We start from the raw sequence: 20,327 nt of genomic DNA on the forward strand, positions 1-20,327 counted from the left end.
ATTTGGGTCCCTTTATTCTTCATAACCCCTTCATAGCCTCTATATCAGAGGTTCTCAAATGGTGATCTGCAGAACCTTGTGTGGTGCTCCATGGAATGAGCTGTTTTGACAATCAAGCTGTGAGCTTTGAAAGGGTAGGTGAGTCCAAGAGAGGAACATATATTTACAAAGTGGTTCACAGAATGCAAAGGCTGGAGAAACCCTGCTCCTCACTGGTTTATGTCCTATGTTATATGAAGTTCCCTCAGCATCTATATATCTTCAGGGGATACGGGGAAATCCTCAACTGGTGTAAAATGTTTTGGTTCCATTGAACCCCATACTCTGGGTGTCCCTAAGTCTCTGACAGCCAGATGCTGGGACTGGATGACAGAGGATGGATCACTTTATGATTGCCCTATTGTGTTCATTCCCTTGGAAACATCTGGCATTGGCCACTGTTGGAAGACAGGATACTGGGCTAAATGGACCTGTGGCCTGACCCAGTATGGCCATTCTTATGTTCTTATGAAGTCAGTTTGCACCATCTGGAATATAAATTTTGCAAAAAAAGGTTTCTCATAACTTGCTGTTGGGGGGGAGGAGGGCAATATAGAGCACTTCTTGTAGGCTTTTGTTGTTCTAATCTTGATTGGAAAGGCTTGGGCACTGACCAAGTTTAATCAGAATTGAACAACAGCCCACACTCCAAGGGCGGCTCTTCCAACGGCCCGGCTCTGGCTTCTGGCCTGGCCAGGGTGCAGGGCCCCAGGGGGGAAGAGGAGGAGCAGGGGGCAGGGCCACAGTTCTGACGCCAGTGGCCTCCCCACTTCTACGCAGGTTCCAGCGCTCCTGCAGGGGCCCCCAAATTGGCCGGGGGCCCTGGATATGGGCCCTGCGGGCCTGTGTGTTAATCCATCACTGCTCCTGAGATCCAGTCCAGTGCTTTGACCCCAAAAACATTTTGTTCCTTCTTATATTTTGATTCTTAACCAAAGTTGTTTATATGTATTTTTATTAAGTGCTGAATATTTTGAATGACTAAAACAATTAAGTGCCAAATTATGGGTGTACTGGGTGGGATGAGAGCACTCAGCGAGCCCCTTCCCTCCTTAATGTTTCCATGCAGATGGCCACCATAATACATATTCTAGCTGAGTCCAAGGATCCACTTTCCCAAATTCTAACTGTTGCTGCGCGAAACAGTGTTTCTCCAACATCTGAACAACTGTTCTGTCCATTGCAGTCAATAGAGTTACTCAAGATTCTGCTGGTGTAACTGAGAACAGAAGTTGACTTATACTCTTTGTTTTCAATATTGTGTTTTATATTATGAATTTTATCCTTTGCACCAAAATATGTCATTTCAAAAGGTATCTAATAGGAATGAGTAATTCAATCCACTGGACTTTCATTAGGAATTCACTACACACTCTCTGACAAGCCATTTGACTTTAGACTGTCAAATAACCCCTCACCTCTGACATTCAGTGACTCTTGTCTGTTAATTATTAAATGCTGCATTCTGCAGCCCTTACTCATACACTGATTAGTACTTTATTCCTCAGATAGTCCCATTGACTTCAGTGGGAATATTTAGAGAGCAAGATACTACTCAGAGGGAGTAAGGGTGGCAGAATCTGACCTGTACTGAATAGCTTGGTTAATGTGCAGTCATTTATTGACAATTGTGCATTAAACATTTAAGTTCTGTTATAAAAGCACAATAATGTGGGTTGGATAATGTTTTCAAATACCTAAAAGTTGTCCAATAAACTGCTTTATCTTGAGAGACTCTGGAAATATTAAGGGCATCTAGTCAAAACATTGGACTATAACATAATTTACCTGCCTTATGAATCAGAAATAATGACTGTTTCACAATATTAATAATTTGAATTCCCTTGTCTTGTCTTTTCTTATTTTGGTTTTCCATTTCAAAGTTTGAAAAGTATCAACCTTAAAAAGAGGAGTATTTCCTGACAAGAAAATGCAGATTAACTAATTAGTTGTCCACATTAAATGTTTAATTGTACTATATTTTCCATCTTTGTTTTACCAAGATAGATACACTCTATTTAAGACAGGAGAGATGACTCAGAAACACAAAGTTCTTTTGTTGTACTGTGTGTTTTCCAGCAGGGACAGTACAATTACCTGCATTGTCATTCTTCTTCATATTTGAGAGTGGGAGTTTATTCCTGTCCCCAAAATAGAGTAACAGTTGCAGTAACCACCCAACCAACAGAAAATACACTGTTTTGCCATTTTTGAACAGGTTTAGCTTACAGTAGATATAAAAAAGCAAAAAAACCTTCTATCCAAGCTTAGATCATATGCATTATAGCAAACCAAACAAATCAAAACTCTAATACTTTTAAATTGACAAATAACAGATATATCTGAAAAGTGGTTTAACATTTTTTGTTGTTGTTATGCCATGTCAGAACAGATCAATCAAGGAGCACAAAATCTTAACTGACTTAAAAACAACGAGAGTCCTGTAGCACTTTAAAGACTAACAAATGTCTTTGTTACACATTTGTTAGTCTTTAAAGTGCTACAGGACTCTCGTTATTTTTGCTGTGTACAGACTAAGACGGCTAACTTAACTGACTTAAATACTCTGTTGTTTAATCCTTTATGGATAGTTCTGGGTGCATCTATTCATAAATGGTCCAGCTTCAATACAATTTTGCTTTTAGGTACGTTACTTTCCTTGACAGTCGTCATGGATAATTTAGGCCAAATATCAGGACAATATTCTTAACAGTGAAATCTATTAGATTGTGAAATAGGCTCAGCATAGCTCTAGAACCCATCACTTGATTCATTTAAAGGTAAACTGAATAAAACAGTGGAGAAGAGAATATAATGAAGGAAACCATTCTGCATTAATAAAGAGGACAAGTTTACCTAGTAATTTTATTTCTACCTCTAACATAGATGATGCAGTCTATAAATAACTTGCCTTTAAACAACTTTGATCTGTTTATATATATGCAGATTTTTTTTCCTTCTAATAACTGTATAGAATATGAATTCTTATACTCAAATACACCTATTACTTTAATGACATTTTTGTCCTGCTGGTTTGGAGATTATATTTATGACACAACTAGCTTGAACACAGTGGTCCTTTATGGTGATAGAATCTGTGACTCTAACACCCAATAACTAGACTGTCAGAGTGGCATTAATAACTAAACTGTTGAAGCAGAAGAACATATTTTAACTTACATTTTTAATTTTCTTTTCATTCTTATGAAATTCTAAGGCACTTTCTGATTTGCTAAAGACATTCCTTGGATGTGAGAAGCTGGTGGGGACCAGAAGCTCCCTGCTTGCTCTGCCCCTGCTTTCTGACATCTCCTGCCCCACCTCAGGCCAGGGAAGGGTAAAAACACTGGCCCTGCCCCCTTCTTGAGAGCCCTGAGACAGATGGTGAGGCCCTTGGAATCTCCCATCCCTTGATTTTTCTGCTGTGTGGGACCCACCCAATTCCAGACCCACTTCCAGGGGAACAGATAACCCTCTTGCAGCAGAATTGGTGTGGTTCCACTTCCTGATGGCATTCACCCTGTGGGGGATCCATGTACGACTGCAAGAAGAGGGGATGGGAATGGAGTGAGGTTCAGTGCCCTGAGGACCCGCTGATTTTTCCCCACCACTTTTGTGTAGTGCAAGAGCAGTACAGTAGCCTCCACTTTGTGGCTGCATGCTTTGTAGCTGGTGGGGCTAGTGGAATTTATCCCTGCCTACAACAGGCAGGGACTCTCTGTACCCAATCAAAATAATCATGGTAATCCAGTAATTATCTTTACTAAATAATTTTTATGTTATAGCTTTTATTAAAAGAAGCATTTGGGGGGGAAATATTTGCTTTTGTTCATTGGGTGGGAGAAGTTTAAAAACCTGGAGTGAAGATTCTATTCAAACAGAAGCTGTTCACTGAAAATTGAAATGTGTAACTCAAGTCCAGTGCAGTGGAGACTGAAATAAATATTTGAAGACACTGTAAATTTGGCTGAGAATATGATTTGTAATATTATAATTGGTTTAAACAATTCTCCACATGCAATTTTTTTTTTACTTAAATCCACTAATTTGTTGCTGAAATCGTTTGTTTTTAAAATAACCAGCAAAAGCCAGAATGCGATTCTCTGGCTGCCAAGCCATTAACTGTCAAATCATACAGTATTCCCAGAGCACTGCTAACATCTTTGATCATTCTAGTGCTAAAAAGAAGTAATTTAAAAGAATCATATTAATTTCAGCTACATTAGAAACATAGGGATGCAGGGGAATCAATTTTTGTCAATTGTAAAAGGACAAAGTCAGTAGGGAAAAGATTTCAAGAGATTGTTAGAGATAATGGAAAGTAGATTAGAATTAATATTTACCAAAAAACCCCACTTTTAATTGGGGATCAGTCCTGCTTTGATAAATCCCTTCTGTGCTGCTCCATGTAGCTGAGGCTTCTACCCAGTGGGAGGAGGGGGAAGTTGCCCACTTCCTGAACTGACGCAGAGGATGTGTTAGCTGCGAGGAATGCCAACAGCAGGAAGTCGTGTGTTCTGGAATATCCTGAGCTGGCAGAGCTGCTAAAGGAAACCAGTCCTGCCAGCATAAATTAGGACAGTTGTGAGGCTGCTGTGTTATACACTGTGTCTTGAACTTCACTTCTGCCCCTCCCCCCTCAGGTGTAATAAACACAGCTCAGGCACCTTTGAGGATTGAGCCCGGAAGGTTAACACATTTTAAACAACAATTTCTTAGTTTCCATAGTCATTATTTGCCTGTTCCAGAAAGTAAAATTTTGTCCATTGGCAGACAAATAAAACGTTTGTTGCAATCCATATTTGAAGCACATTGTTGCTGTGCTGATGGTGCTATGACAGTCTCGACTCACACTTAACTCAACTTCCTAGCTTTGTCCATTTGTATCTGTACTTCCATAGGGCATATGGGTATGGATTTTTTGTGTGTAAATGATAGTGCATCTTTTACTGATATTGCTAAGTATTTAATAGCTCACCACCACCTGGTGACCTTTCCTTTTTGAACTTTGAACCCTGGCCATCTTAAACAAAAGCCCCCTTACTTTATCTTCACCCCTTTTCCTGACTCCAAGCAGGAAAAAATATCATTAAAAATTGTATCATAATACATACTCACAAGGAGACCAAATAAAGGCTGCACAGGCAACATTAATTCTGGCATTTGTTGACTTTTGAGAGTATGATGTTGCAATCTTATTTTTCTTTTAATGTAGGGTTTTTTCGGTGTTATTTGCCAGGTTCGCTAAAGTGCAAACTGAGACGAGAGAAATTTCATCTTGTGGAACCATATCAAGTTCTCACACTAATTATTAGTAGAGATAGAAAACAGGACCTTTAGAACCACAGCACGGCCTTTACCACTAAAACTAAAGGAGCAACTGGTTGCAGTAGTAGGCTTTTAACCTGTATGTGGATCTGCCCCGAGAGGGAGATGTGATATACCCACTTTTCCACTGGTGAAAGCCATTGTATCTGTGTATGAAAATTAGTTCTGCCATACTAAAGATTTGAATTCTATTCTCAGTTCTGCCTGAAGTTATTTGATCTCAGTTATCCTGTCTTTAAATTGGCACAAAGGATGATTGTGCACTTCACAGCACTTATTATTCAGCAAGGCAGAGTTATTAACAACAGTCATCAGGAGAACTGTAATTAAAACACGGTCTCATTCTGCCTCCCATTGCACCACTGCTCTCCTAGGGCAAAGACTGATTTTGCTGCTGTTATGACTCCAGCATCTTTCCCCTAACCAGATTGATTGCTCTGATTCTGTCATATCAGAGGCTCAGATTCAATGCATTTGGCACATAGGAAGCTCTGTGAAATGGAGCATGCTCAGTGCAGATCAGATGTTCAAAGATTTTAGCAGTAAGCTCTACAAGCATGTTTAAGTGGCAATTTTAGGTACATAGCTTGACTAAATCTGGATGGATTTTTATGAAGACAGAAAAAGCAAATCTCTGACCCCTGGTATATTTCAGTTCCTGGTACAAAATCTGGAGGTGCTAGAGCTCTTCAAATAGCTGGTTGGGGTAAAAAAATACCATTATTTTAAAATACCTGTTTTTTCTTGACCTCATTCTCAGTAACAACTGAGCCATGTCTCCTGGTCCTGCCCCACATTTTGCAATAGCAGTGGTGGGGGCCCCACTCTTCTCTCAAAGATGCTGGGGAAGAAAATGGCAGGAAGTCCATTCCCTCCCATGGAGCAGGAGCAGGGATTCCCCTTCTTTCCCCTCAAGAAAAGTAGGGGATCTTTCTCCCTCTAAAGAGGCAAGGCAACAGCACAGATCATTGCAGTACTTATGGCTTCAATCAGGGTACATCTGCTTGGATAGGTGGGCTTGGTCCACTGCATTCATATCTTACCATACACCACAACAGAAGACTCTGTGATGTTGGTGGGTACTCCAGAATAATGGGTTTTGGAATTGGCACCATTCAGAGCTATTGTTCCAGAGTATGTGCAGGCATCTTGTTTTGGGTACTCTTAGGTCATGTTTTCAGGCTTCTAGTCACAACCATAAGGGCCAGAAATTTACTGTTTTGTTCAATAAAAGCTCCGATTCTGATGTAAACACATGTCTTCAGTAGGCAAAACTCTAGGCACAATTCTATCATAGCTATGCCATAATTTGGCCCTGTCACCCTCACAGCAGTCACCAACTGAGGGAGCATATCAGGACAGTGCTGGGGAGGGAAGAGGCACAGGGAGAACACACAGCATTTCAGCTGTCCTCAGATGGCAATTTGTCCTTTGTCAGCTGACTCGTATTACGATTTTAGAGCAGCCCACAAGCTTCTCTAATCTGCCTCTATGACTAGGCAAAGAACCACAAAGCCAGAACTGGCTCCTTGATGAGCTCCTTCTGCTGTGTCAGCACAAAGAATATAGCCCTTAATAGTATTATAAAGAAATTTCTCGATACATTGGTAGAATTTATTAGAGAAATAGATCCTTTCTATCAATTTTTTCACCATCTAATAGTGTATATAGTTGGGATATAATTTTTATTAAATACTACGGTTGGTTAAAAAAAAACATAGAAAGATTATAATTTTCTGTTAAATTCCACACATCTTTCCCACACACGTCTTAAAGGGAAGCAATGGATGTCTCATTATTTGAGTGATTTAAAACTAGACTGAACAATGCAGAAGCTTCAGTAAATTCCATTAAGCAACTATCTGCATCTCAAGTGTTTAAAATACCTTTGTAAATCTGGTTCTTTCTGCATTAGCATAGTATTAGACTAGAGGACCTAATTAGTTCTTTCCATCTTTAATTTCTATTACTAAGATAATTGTTCAGATAATTTTTAAATATTTACACCTTTTTAAAACATTTTTAATACACGTTTAGGTAGAGCTTTTTGTACTTATGAAAAAAACTGCAGTGGATTTCCCAGGGGGTGTCACTATGTTTGCCTAAGTAAATCTCAATGTTCCTAAGTCGGGGGTGGGGGGTTGGGGAAGCAAATGACTCAAATTATTGTTTTAGATAATCATATTAGTACCACCAAAATGCATTATTAGAGACCATCTGCTGTAAATGAACCAACATATGGAGACTTACAATTTAAATTTTTTTCAGCTTTATTGTTCATTTGTTTAAAATAGGAAATAAAACAAACTTTCTGTTTGAAATTTTTTTTTCACTATGAATGTTTAGCATCTTGACCAAATGGCCCATTTCAACACATGGTGAATTTTTCAGGTGTAATTTCATGGCATGTTTTTATAGATGGTTATTATTCAAATGTGAATAGAGCATATTTCAAGAAGAGCTGAGCAGAGACAGAGCTACTCCCCTCCCTCCTCCCCCCCCCCCCCCGATACTACATAAAGATTATGTCCAAGGCATCCAAAATAGGAGCCTAAAGTGAGTCTACTAAATCCATATTTAGGACCTTAAGTAAGTAGCATGATTTTTCCAAAATGCTGAGCTCCCAGGAGCTAAAATTATGGTCACTGGGAGCTGCTGGAAACTCAGCACTTCTGAAAAATCAGACCACTTATTTAATTGTCTAAATATGGATTTAGGAGCCAAACCTTAAGATCCTGTTTTTGAAAATCTTGACATTAAGGTTACAGATATCAATTAACAAAACCCTTACTGTAATCTCTTTGGTGACACTTGGAATTTAGTAAGTATTATCATTGTTAGACGGATCCTCTTGTATTTCATGATTGTTAATACCAAACCTACAAAGGTCACTTTATTTCAAAGCTAATAACAACCCACACTGCATTTTAAGAAAAGATATCCCAAATACGGCATTTTTTGAACCATTATGAGGGCCTTGCCTGATTTAAAATGGAATATCTCACTCCCTAGAAGTACCCAATTTTAGGAGAAAAATCGGCTGTTGAACTGATAATTGGTGTAAGCAAGTTTCAGTCTGAAGTGATTTGATAAGACTAAACCTCCATAGCTGTGGAAAACAATGAAAACTCTAAAAGAAATGTAGCTCTCTGCAAATGGTGCCACAACCATAATCTCTATGCATTATGAGAATAATGGATGACAGAACAAAGAACACGTTTCTATATAGTCTGAGACAATTCATTCCTCAATAGCTTGGAACAGGATCATAAATGTAATCAAGTGCATTGATGTCCCCCGCTATTTAGTAATGATGCATCATACTTTGCTACAGAATTGTTCATTTAAAGAAAATATAGACTAGATATTTGAATGTTATCTCAAACAAAATCAGAACATTTCTTCCAACCCATTCAGGTCCTTTGTGGTGTCTTTCCAAAGATTGGGATCCCTTTTAGCACAGGCAATGACAATTACACATTTCTTGTAGAAAATCCTCCACACATAGGGCCCAGTTAAGTCCTAGGCTAAGCAGATGCACTTATTTGAAGGATGAATTTGGCTTACAGTGTTGGTGAGACAATGAACTTTCCAAAGAAGGAAGGAAGGAAGGATCAGAGGCAAACACATAAGGGTTATGATGGACAACGTTATGCATGTTTTATATAAACCAGCAAGGGGTAGCATGATCCCCCCTCCCTCTGTGCTGAGGCTATAAAGCTTTGGAACTGGAGTATGTGCAGTCAGGTTGTCATCACAGCAGCTTACTTTCTAGGATTTCAAAATGTGACCATAGACAGACTCAGCAGGCACTTTTCTCAATACTATGAGTGGGAGATAGTTTCCACCCTACTTCACCACATAGTCTGACAATGGGACACTCTTCAGATAGACCTTTTTGCCACAGGGGCAAACAGGAAATGCACCCAGTTTTGCTCCAGAGCCAGTCTGGGTCACTGATCTTTGGGGATGCCTTTCACCTCCAATGGTTGCCGAGTCTTCTGTATGCATTCCTGCCGACTCCTCTGATATGCTAAATTCTACTCAAAATAAAAAAGGACAAGGCCAGACTTATTCTGATTGTTCCAGCATGGACCAGACAAACATGGTTTCCTTACCTGATAGAGCTGCCATGTTCTCCTTGATCACTCTCCACACTGCTCCTCATCTCTTCTCTCTCAGGAGAATGGGCAGATCAGAATTAGAACTCTTCACCTCAAAGGCAGGCTGATGGTTCACAGGCATAGAAACAGCCTTTTTACAGCAAGTAATAAGTATGTTACTATTCAGAAGAAAACAATCTACATTCTGCTTACCTACAAAAACCTTATCACAGCCAGATATTCTGAACTACAATCTAGAAAACTACAGACCTTGGAGTTATCACAGAGTTCCATTAGAGTTCATCTGGCAGCTATGATGGCCTTCCATCCTCCAATAGAGCACTACTCTGTATTTGCCCACCCAACATTCCTTAAAGGTCTGGGCAACCTTTTTCTTCCAATTAAACACCCTGTTCAGGTTAGGACTTCAATCTGGTTCTTAAATGCCTTACAAGACCACCATATGACTGCCTGTTCACTCCTCCTTTCATCAATGAAAATGGCATTTCTGGCTGACATCGTGTCGGCTTGACAAGTGGGGGAAATAGGGTCTCCTATGGCATAAACCCGTTCATGATATTTTTCAGAGACAAGGTAACATTATGACCAAATCCCATGTTTTTGCCAAAAGTACCTTTTCATTTTCATATTAATCAGCCCATTCGCCTCCCCGTCTTTCACCATTAACCTGACGAGGAAAAGGGGGAAGCGTTGCTCCACACAGTTGATATCAGGAGAGCCCTGGCCTTCTACCTTGATAGAATTAAACCTTTCAGATTGTTTGTCTCAATTGCAGACAGAACAAAAGGAGCTGCAATCTCTAAACAGAGGCTCCCTAGTTGGATAACTGACTGTATTAGCAACTGCTGCCCATCTCGTAATCTCAAAGCACCTGCTGACATACGACCTCACTCTACGAGATGTTCCTATCACTGAAATATGTTAAGCCTCAACTTAGGCTTCTGTGCATACACTCGATGAACACTGTGAAATAAGTCATGACTCTGCTTCTGACACTGTATTCTGCTCAGCTGTACTTTCTTCCACACTGCAGTTCTTTGAGATACGATCCCTTATGTGTGTTCCACTACCTGTCCTCCTTTCCCTCTACCTCGGAGTTCCCAGTCATGGGGATTCGCAGTATAGAAGGAACTGAGGACGATTAGCCCATGCAATGCTATATAGTAACAGCATAGAGCATGAAGTGAAGTAACATGCATGCATGGGCTGAATGGACACTGCTATGAAAAATCTCTAATTGAAGGTGCAGGGAGGGGGCACAAGTGTATCTAGAGAGGAGCACCCATAGGGAGACACATCTCAAAGAACTGCACAGGGTGAGTAACCATTTCTTCTCCAAGAAATTGCTATAGTAGTTTTTGCCAGGTCTCAGTTTTAAAATAAATATTGTTTTTACATGTTATTGCCTATATTGATGAAGTAAAAACTGTAGAGATGCTCACCTTTTCATGTAATTTTTCATGAGCCTCCTCAAAAACAATGCTTAGTATTAATTACATATAACATCTAACTTTTTGAGGCTAACTTCTCTTCTGCTAAAACACCAAGAGGCATCAAGATCCTGGAATAAACTCTAAGTTGTTAGGTAGACAATGAGTTATATGCATGAACCAGTTACCTCATATCTTATCAATTATGTTTGCTCTCAATAAAAATACCCATGATTGTCTTTCAAAAGACAGAAGATACTGATACTAGTTTCTTGTAAACCTTTAAAAACTCTTCAAATTTTCAGTAGACCCTGAAGGTCAGTTCAGTTATTTTTATCCATTACTTCGTACCAAAGAAAGACATTTTGATAAAGCTGATTTCAATCAATTAATGAGAAATGCCAATTTTAATAAATTACCACCTAAATAGACTCACAAAATTGATGACCTATTAACAATTTGGGACACAGAAGAAACCATTCAAGATCTGGTACCTGGCAAACTCCTGGAATGCAAGAGCTCCAACCTTATTTTCATAAGACATTCTGGAAACAAGTAACACATGAACAGTTCCAGAAAAGTATTATGTCCTGAGATAAGAGAAATGCCTTGATTACAGTAATTCTTAAAAAGAATAAGCTAGGTAATAACTGGAAATTTTCAGTGTGTGTATATACTGAACATAAAATGCAAGATCCTAGCAAAAATATTAGCCATTCCACAACAGGAATTAGGCGCCTACCCACCCAGGGGAATCTACAGCTGCATGTTAAGTGCCTAGGGTCTCTATCCAATGCATGGGGAAAGATATGCCCTTAAGAATGGGAAAGATTTTAATTTCCAAAGGGAAGAAAAAAAGGAAGTGAAATAATATGCACCCCTTCCTTCAACCTGATAGAAACTAAATATAAAATACAATTTATTATTAGTGGGACTGGTAGGTTGCCTGACACTTCCAATTATAAGACCCTGGTTTCAATTGCCTATAACTTTGCCAAACTTTAATCATTTGGGCTGAAATTTTCCATACCAGGTGTCCGTCACAGGTTGAATTGTTTGAAAAATTTTCACTAAAACAGTTCAGTCATTTCCTTGAATGAGACTAGGGGAAAATGCATTGTTTTGCCCATGTTAAAATATTCTGGTGTCCTTTTCATTGAACATTGAAATGGGCTCTGCAGAAAAAAATGCTCTTTGATCATGTAGTTAAAGACTGTATCAGAATACGTATGCACAAGGGGGTTGAATTAAGATTGCACAATCAACCTTAATTATGGGATTCCTAAATCTGAAGCTTTGATTTTACATTAAAACAACATTAAAGTTGAACATTAAATGATATGTAGATGCTACTATACCCTGCAAGGCTGTAAGTGTGGTTTTATTTATTTATTTTAACTAGCAAAGCAACTCTTCCCTGTTGAAGTTAGGATATATGCAAAATTTAAAGTATTAAAGTTAACTGTTTTGAGTTACATGTGCAAAAAGCCTCTTCATTTTGTAACACAGGAAATCCATATTCCCGCTTATTAGAAAACAGAATTTCATACTGGAATTTGAATTGCTAATTTAACTATAGCTTTTGCTATGGTGAGATCTATAATAATTAATGGACTTTTATATGTGCACAAACACACAGAGCCATTGATCTTTGGAGTAGAATCTTCTAGATTTTCCAGGATTCTGAATTTGTTATAATAAGTGTTTATCAGTCCTCGCTATCTCCTTTGTAGATGTTTATATAATCTTCAGACACTGCCATTAAATGGGAGACAAAACTACAGTATCTTTCTTTCACCTGCTATCTCTGAAATGATTCTTTATACATTATTAAAAAGCCTATTTAGCAACCGTGCACGTTTATTCACTGCATTTCAGGAAGGCTCCACAGGAATCTTAAACGCATGGGAATGCCCTCCTCTGCTCTATTTTTGTCTTTCCAGATCATTAAGGACCAGAAGCTGCTGGTGATAGTGGGAGGGATGCTGCTGATTGATCTTTGCATCTTGATTTGCTGGCAGGTTGTGGACCCCTTGAGAAGGACTGTAGAAAAGTACAACATGGAGGTATGTCACCAAGGCTAAGTATTAATACCTATATTCCTATATCTGCTTCTGTAGCTTTCATTAGGATCTAGGTAAGGATACGTGATCATATATTAAAACAAGCCAAGTAGAGGGTTTGTTGTTGTTTTGTTTTTTCTAATAAAGTAAACATTAAATTACAGAAGGAAATCCTATCTGCATTCTAAATAAGGTGCTGCATCTCTGTCACATTTAGAGATTTTAGATGCAATAATGCTGTAAACACAGGAGAGTTCTCTAATAAAAATCTATGATACATACTCTTGCAATAAATAATAGATTACAGAATCCATTAGCTGATTTCAGTAAGAATGCATTCAAGACAGCTGCAGAGAGGTCATTGCTTAGACTGCATTATTATTGCAGATGTTCAGGAATTATATTACCTATATCTATATTTACTCTTCCTTCTAAGTTCCCTTGTCCCCCCACACATACACACACACACACTAATTACTCCTATTTTTAATGTCATTCCTGGAAAGGTCATGCTAAAAATTGTAATTGTCTGTGGATAACAGCATAGTACCACTTGGTGATATTGCTCCTAGAATTAGAACTTTTTGGAAGTAAAAGGAATGACCAGAAGAAATCCCTAAATAAAATGAATGAAATGCCTTCCCTATAAGTACATCTGCCCTGTACCTTCATATGGCATACTAAGTACTTCCAACATGGAGATTGGAGATGTATCAATTAATCCAGAATTGATTTTATGGTCATCAATATGGTGTTATCAGTGAGAAAAAAACAATAATTTTATCACCAGCATGCTTAGTATCTGCAAAAATAAGTCGGTCATTCTATTCTATTCTATAACATTTTATTCCATTGTTTCTATATTGCACCAGCACTGTTGAAAAGAGGTTTGGGTTTATTTTTGGGGTGACTTATCTGGGTTGTGTTCTCTTAAAGTGTAATGTGTGTCTCCCAAGGGACTCTCCAGAGGATGCAAAATTGTTCACCAGAGTTTAAGTTTTCATTTTTAAAAGTTAGTCTTTAGCTGTTATGGTTGTGGAGAAGAATTGAAAGTGTGATTCAAATTAACTGGTGTGGAGACATCTGCCTGAATTTGCAGAGAGCCTAAAACAATAGCTCTGTGCCACTATTGAGTAATAATATTATAAACTTGAAAAGTAATGTTTAGGTCAGTTTTAAATAGTAACTTGGATTTCAGCAATTCCTAATATCCATAATGAATATATATCAGTTTATAAAATACAAATTTAAAGATGTGTTTTTAAAATATCATTTCATTTCATGAAAATCGTAACATCAAAGTAGGCCTTTAATACAAGATGGAACTGAAAGAGGTCATAATTGGTTCAATATTTTCAGAAGGAGGTCTCAGCTTTCAAATGTTTGGGAAATGCTGTGCTAAAGGAAATATAAATAGCACTTTTTATTGCCTTCTGCAATGGTGACTGCCATAGATTGTGAGCTTTTGGGGGGTACTTAGGAAAGGTACCACCCTTTCTTAAGTGTTTGGAACATGCCCATGATGTAGTGGGTATGTCTGCAAATAAGCTATTGTTGAATGGAAATATGTCACATTGCAGTATAACATAACTTTACTGAAAAGTGGTCACAAACAATTAACATGTTCTCTAAAGCTTTTCACTGACTTGCTTATTTCACAAAATATAGTTTTAATAGAATTTTCTCCCCCAGAAAGTAGGGTCAGAATAATTAAAAGATCACTATTTAATCTATCTAAAGATGTGAATACAACCAAATAGTCTCTTTAGCCCAGTATCTCTCAACCAGGGGACAAATCAACTCATCTAGATATTTGCTTGTTTTACAAAAGACTACATAAAAAGCACTAGCGAAGTCAGCACAAACTAAAATTTATTACAGACAATTACTTGTTTATACTGGCTCTATAGTTACTATACACTGAAATGTAAGTACAATATTTATATTCCAATCAATTTATTTTATAATTATATGGTAAAAATGAAAAAGTAAGCAATTTTTCAATTACAGTATGCCATGACATTTTTTTGAATTTTTGTCTGATTTTATAAGCAAGTAGTTTTTAATTGAGGTGAACTTAGGGGTACACAAAAGAAATCAGACTCCTGAAAGGGGTACAGTAATCTGGAAAGATTGAGAGCCACTGCTTTATCCAAAGAAAAGTGTTATTGTTGGGTATCAGTCAGTCCCGCTCTAAGTGTTGGTATAACTACCAGGCTTCATGCATCATTCAGTTCCAGGTGTACAAAGGCTTTATATCACATAAATATATACTTTTTATTAAATGAGAATAATAACTGGTGTCATTCATTTCAGTGGGTATTTGTGCTTTTGATCCTTTTGACCTCTGCCCTGAGTTCATGTCGTAGCACAGCAGGTAGTAACAGAGATTAGGTGTACAGACTAATAACTCACAGACATTAGTGATGTTAGAGATAGGGTTTTTCTCCCTCTAGGGAAAAGATTAGTAAATCCTCTACAACCCAGTCTGTGTAATTCAGTCTCATTTAACTTAAGCTGATGGTGGATCTTGGGCACCAACAGCTGCAGCATCTCTCTCACTCTATTTATCTTGCCTTAAAGAAGCAGAGTACAGGAAAAGATCAGAAAAAGGAAAAGTGACTTTGAAAAATGAAGTATGGGTCAGGTGCAAAGTTTTGACAATAGGTCAGGCAAGCACTCCTGATAAATATGAGTTGGATCACCTTCAGTTAGTCAAACGTTCTCTGTTTGATCACTTATTGTTTCCATGATTTGTTCGCCTTTTGGAAAATACATATAAATATAAGGAGGGGTGTGTGTGGGTGTGGTGTGTGTGCGTAAAAAATAAATGTTAGGGTCATGCAGGTGTACTTACATGCACACCCCTAATTGTTTACAGATAGGTTGAAATTAAATAGCTGTTGTGAAACCTTATTGTTGCTCCATAACAAGTTCTCTCCATGTTATTTCTTTGTTACATATTTTAAGTTTTATGATATGAAAATGTAATTGACAATGTAAGTGGATTATTCAGAAAATATTTAAGTGAACACCTGATTTTTGGGCGGACATACAGAAATTCATTTTTTCAGTTATCAGTCATTCTGTTCAGTGTTTTTAGTGCCCCATGATACTTTAATATTAAATAGAAGCAGCTAGGATTAGTGTTATTTTAAGGCTGTGAAATCAAGCACTCAGAAGTCAGGAAATCTAAACATTCTTTTCCACATTAACTCAGACACATTGCTGCATATCCTATATATTTCATTATATGAATTAATAATATAATAAATAATACTGTAAACTAAATTTGTAGATTCCTTATTCTAGAGCTAAAGGGCTTGTGATGGTACAAAGGTGGTGCAAGCTCCTAGGAGAAATTGAGGCTCTTCTAAACAATATTCCCTCCCCCCCACCCAAAAAGAAAAAAGAACACATGCCCTTTTGGAGGCAAAACTAGCAAACCGAGTTCAAGGTGACCTTATATTGTGTAGCTCAAATGAAGCCTCTCACGGGTTGTCAGCACACTGTCATCAAAGAAACTTGCAAGACCATGGCTGGTAGTTTCCTAATAATAATTCCATTTCTAACACACTGATGAGAATCTCCTACCCTTTCTCTGGGAAAGACACTAACATTTTTTTAGAAATTCCTTGGTAGATGCAGCCATACCCAGAGCAGCGTAGAGTACCATGATCTCTGTCGTGCATTTAATCTACCTCAAAATCATCAGAACATCCATATGAATATCCTCGTATGCAGCATGCTCTTCCAGGGCAGTACTATTGAAAAAGCCAAAGATGAGCAGTTGGAACTGTCCCATATATTACTTTCCCTAGGTTATATTGTGTCCTTCATGGTCAGTTATGTGTGTGATGTTATCAGGACCTCAGCTCAGGTGAGAGTTGAATTAACTACAGCTAAAATATTGCTGTGTTTTATATAGTGGTTGGCTGACCAAACACCCAGGGCAAGCCTCTGGGCTTTTCCAGTCAATGGAATTCTCTTCTTCAGCTAGTAACACAGAAGAGCTAGCTAGCTTTCATGGAAAAGAGAACACTGTCCTGAAAAGCTCTTGCTTCAGTAGAAAAGGAGGACATTGCAAAAATTAGATGTTTTCTTGACCAAAGCTGAGACATTTGGGTTGTACCTCTTTTCTTACAAATGTCAGAGACCACTCGTTCTTGTCTATGAGACTTCCTGGCTTGAGCATGCTCCTTCCACCCTCATTCTAGAGTCTCTGGTTAACCAAACAGAGTAAGAATAACTTGAGATCCCTCAGGAATGTTTCCCTGCATTTGCCTTCCAGTTACATATAGGACGATAGCAGGTCCAGGAGTCAAAGCCTTCCTTTGTGACCTGAGTCCCACAAAGGAGCACCATCCCTGAAAGAGGAACCAGTTTCCAGATCAGAACAAAAATGTTCCCGTCAAGAGACGAAAGAAAACCAAAAAATCCACAAAGGGCAGATAATGTAAGAAAAAAGCCAGGAAACACTCCAGAACCTCATTATCTTCCACTAACTCTAGCTCCTCCTATGAAGAAGGGGAATTCTTTGGTTTGATCCATGGTAATCTCAAGCCAGAGGAACAGGAGAGATGCTTTCCCTCAGAGAGGTGTGACACAGCTGGGAGGAAGATGATGTACACCTTTGAGATCCTGCAGAAAAGAGGATGAGTGCGGGAACTCCAAGGGCAAATATCTCCTATCCTAGGCTGTGAGAATTTACCATTCCCATTCCAACTAGAGGAAAAGATCCAGGGTCTCAGGACCCAGAGCCACTGTCTTTTTACTCCCTCAGGTCTATCCAGAGGCAAATGACATGGTATAATACCTGCAGAAGATGACTGCTTTTCCAGAAACGTTGCAGAAAGTAGGATAGAGGTCAAACTTAGAAGGGGACTAAAAATTTGTTAGCAGGGCTCGCAGCTTATCTGGCAGTAACAATTTTCACCAGGGACACAATATTCGGGTACAATGATTTAGCCTTGATCCTCAGAATCATAATAAATTTAAGCTGGTTCTAAAGAAAATATCTGTCTATTGTTTTCATAGTAGGGAGATGCATGGATTTCATGAGATTGTCCATGAGGCTCATGAGAGTAATTTGGCTTACACTCAGGACTGTGGATAGTTACTCCAAATAAATCCTCTTGCCTCAAAATTCTCAAGTGAAAGCCTGTTTGGGGAAAAGCTTCATAGTGGCAGCTGGCAATTCAGACAAGTAAAAAAAAAAGATTTGCTACCCTTTCCCATAAAGCCCCAGAAGGATTATCACGTTTTTGAAAGGACAGAAGCTTCTCTCATTCCTACTGACAACATAAGTATAAAAGAAAGGACTACTCTTATTCCAGCTGTAAAATCTGGTCACAAAACAAAAGAAAGAAACCCAGACCAGGAAATAGGCATAATTACTCTTTCTAGTCCAAGCCACTGGTTTGACCGCAATCATGCCTAACTCTACCGAGAAATAGGCCTGGGGGCAGAGTATCCCAGTTTTCAGATACATGGTTCCAGTTGACCTCAGACAAATAGATAATGGAGATTGTGTGACATGATACTTTCTGGAACTTCAGGATACACCACTTCCTTTCTCCATTCTCTCTCTGGCCTTGATAACTGATGAGAAATATTAAACTAACCTGAAGGAGATCTTGCATCAATTGGAACAAGGGGTAACCAAACCTTTTTCCCCAGAAGAAAGGTGCTCAGTGCTATACTACTTCTCCACAGTAAGAAAAATATGAGGAGTCAAATTCTCCTTTACCTCAAAAAGCTGAACAGTTCAATGAAGAGGATAAACTGATTGTGGACATTTTAGCTTCTGCTGTCACTACAGCATCTCCAGACCTTCTGTGGTCTTGGCAGAATATTATATGCACATAGCCATCAGACTCTGTCACTGACAATTTTTATGGTTTACTTGTGAAAAATTACCACTCTAGGTATAATGGGTTATCTTTTCAGATGATTCCCCATCACCAGTGTCTTCACAAAGGTGCTGATAGTGATAAAAGCCAGGCTGAGGAGTCTAGGAATTCATCTTATCAGAGCATCAGCCCAAGGAACCTTGCAGAAGGCAATCCAAAGGAGCCTCTCCTTGCTTCAGGTACCTGGGTTCATAATAAAAGTAAAGAAATGGCCCTTGATCCTCTCCCAAATGATCGTTCACCAAGGAATCAAGACAGACACAAAGAGGACCAGAATTTTCACTGTGCAGGAGAAATTTGACAAGATGCAGGCTCTGATCCCTGAAGTATCAAGACCAAGTGTTTCTGATCCACCTTTGCCTATGGCTACTGAGTTTTCAGATTTCATGAACAAGGCACAATATAAGAATGACCCAGGGATATCTCCTAAAGGACTAGAACAGGTAAGCCATCCCAACCGATGCAAAAGAAAGTGAGGATGTCATTGAGAGTGACTGAGTCCCTCTGTTGGTGGAAACAAGAAGTCCATCTGATGGTAAGTGCATCCCTTTACAGTCTGGACCCCAAAATCTTGACCACAGATGCTAGCCTTTCTGTATGGGTAACACACACAGGACCTACAGTGCCCATGCAATGTGTTGTGGTGCAGAGACAGAATCCTGAATATCAGTGTCTTCTAGAGGTAACGGGTGTCATATTGGCTCTTCTAGACTTCTAGAATCACCTGTAAACTGACATTCAACATTCAATTATGTAACACAATGATTGTGGCATACATAAATGGACTAATTCTTATTTGCATAAGAAGTACAAATCTCAGTGTTAAAATGATGCAAATATGATTGGGGGGAAGTTCACCTAATCTCCATCAACATAATTCATAGTGAACACAAAGGCAGACTGACTAAGCCATCAGAAAATAGACAATTCAATCAGTATGTTTTCCAGGTGATATGAGGAGGCTAACCCAGCCCCAAATGAACCTGTTTGTATCCACTCTAAATACAAAGGAAAGGCTCTTCTTCACCAGAGAAACAGGCCAAGGGTTATGCAAACTGACATTAGCTCACAGGTGGCCTAAAAGGATGTTCTGTGCTTTAGCCCCCAATTTCACGCTTAGAAAGTGTGATTCAGAAGATAAAATAGGAGGAAACAATGATCATTCTCGTTACTCCAAGCTGGTCAAGAAAGCCATAGCACTCAGTAACCTAAACACAAGTATGAACAAAGACAAAAAAGTTCAGTTTAAAAAATCTAGGCGTTCAGCTCTTTTTGATTTCTTACAGTATCGCCTAGACTTAGGCCTAAGTTTTTCTACAATTGCACTGCATGTGTCTTTGTAAAACAGTGTCACAAAAAGGCTCATCCATGTTTCTAGTGGATCTCCTGAAGACATCTAGGTGCCTTAGGGCAAGCATTTCTTTCCAAGTC

The 20,327-nt window shown here is 38.7% G+C and overlaps 1 protein-coding gene across 1 annotated transcript in view; it reads left to right on the forward strand.

Annotated features, from left to right (window-relative positions):
* GABBR2 (gamma-aminobutyric acid type B receptor subunit 2) overlaps positions 1-20,327 on the forward strand; it is a 761,509-nt gene that overhangs the window by 548,276 nt on the left and 192,906 nt on the right. The window contains exon 13 of the mRNA XM_067569912.1: positions 12,865-12,987. Within this exon, the coding sequence (XP_067426013.1) occupies positions 12,865-12,987 (123 nt within the window). The remainder of the gene's footprint in view (positions 1-12,864; positions 12,988-20,327) is intronic.

The sequence above is a fragment of the Emydura macquarii genome, unplaced genomic scaffold, assembly GCF_026122565.2.
Source record: "Emydura macquarii macquarii isolate MOO-44397 ecotype Brisbane River unplaced genomic scaffold, CSIRO-AGI_Emac_v2 contig_2948, whole genome shotgun sequence".
NCBI classification, from domain to species: Eukaryota; Metazoa; Chordata; order Testudines; family Chelidae; genus Emydura; species Emydura macquarii.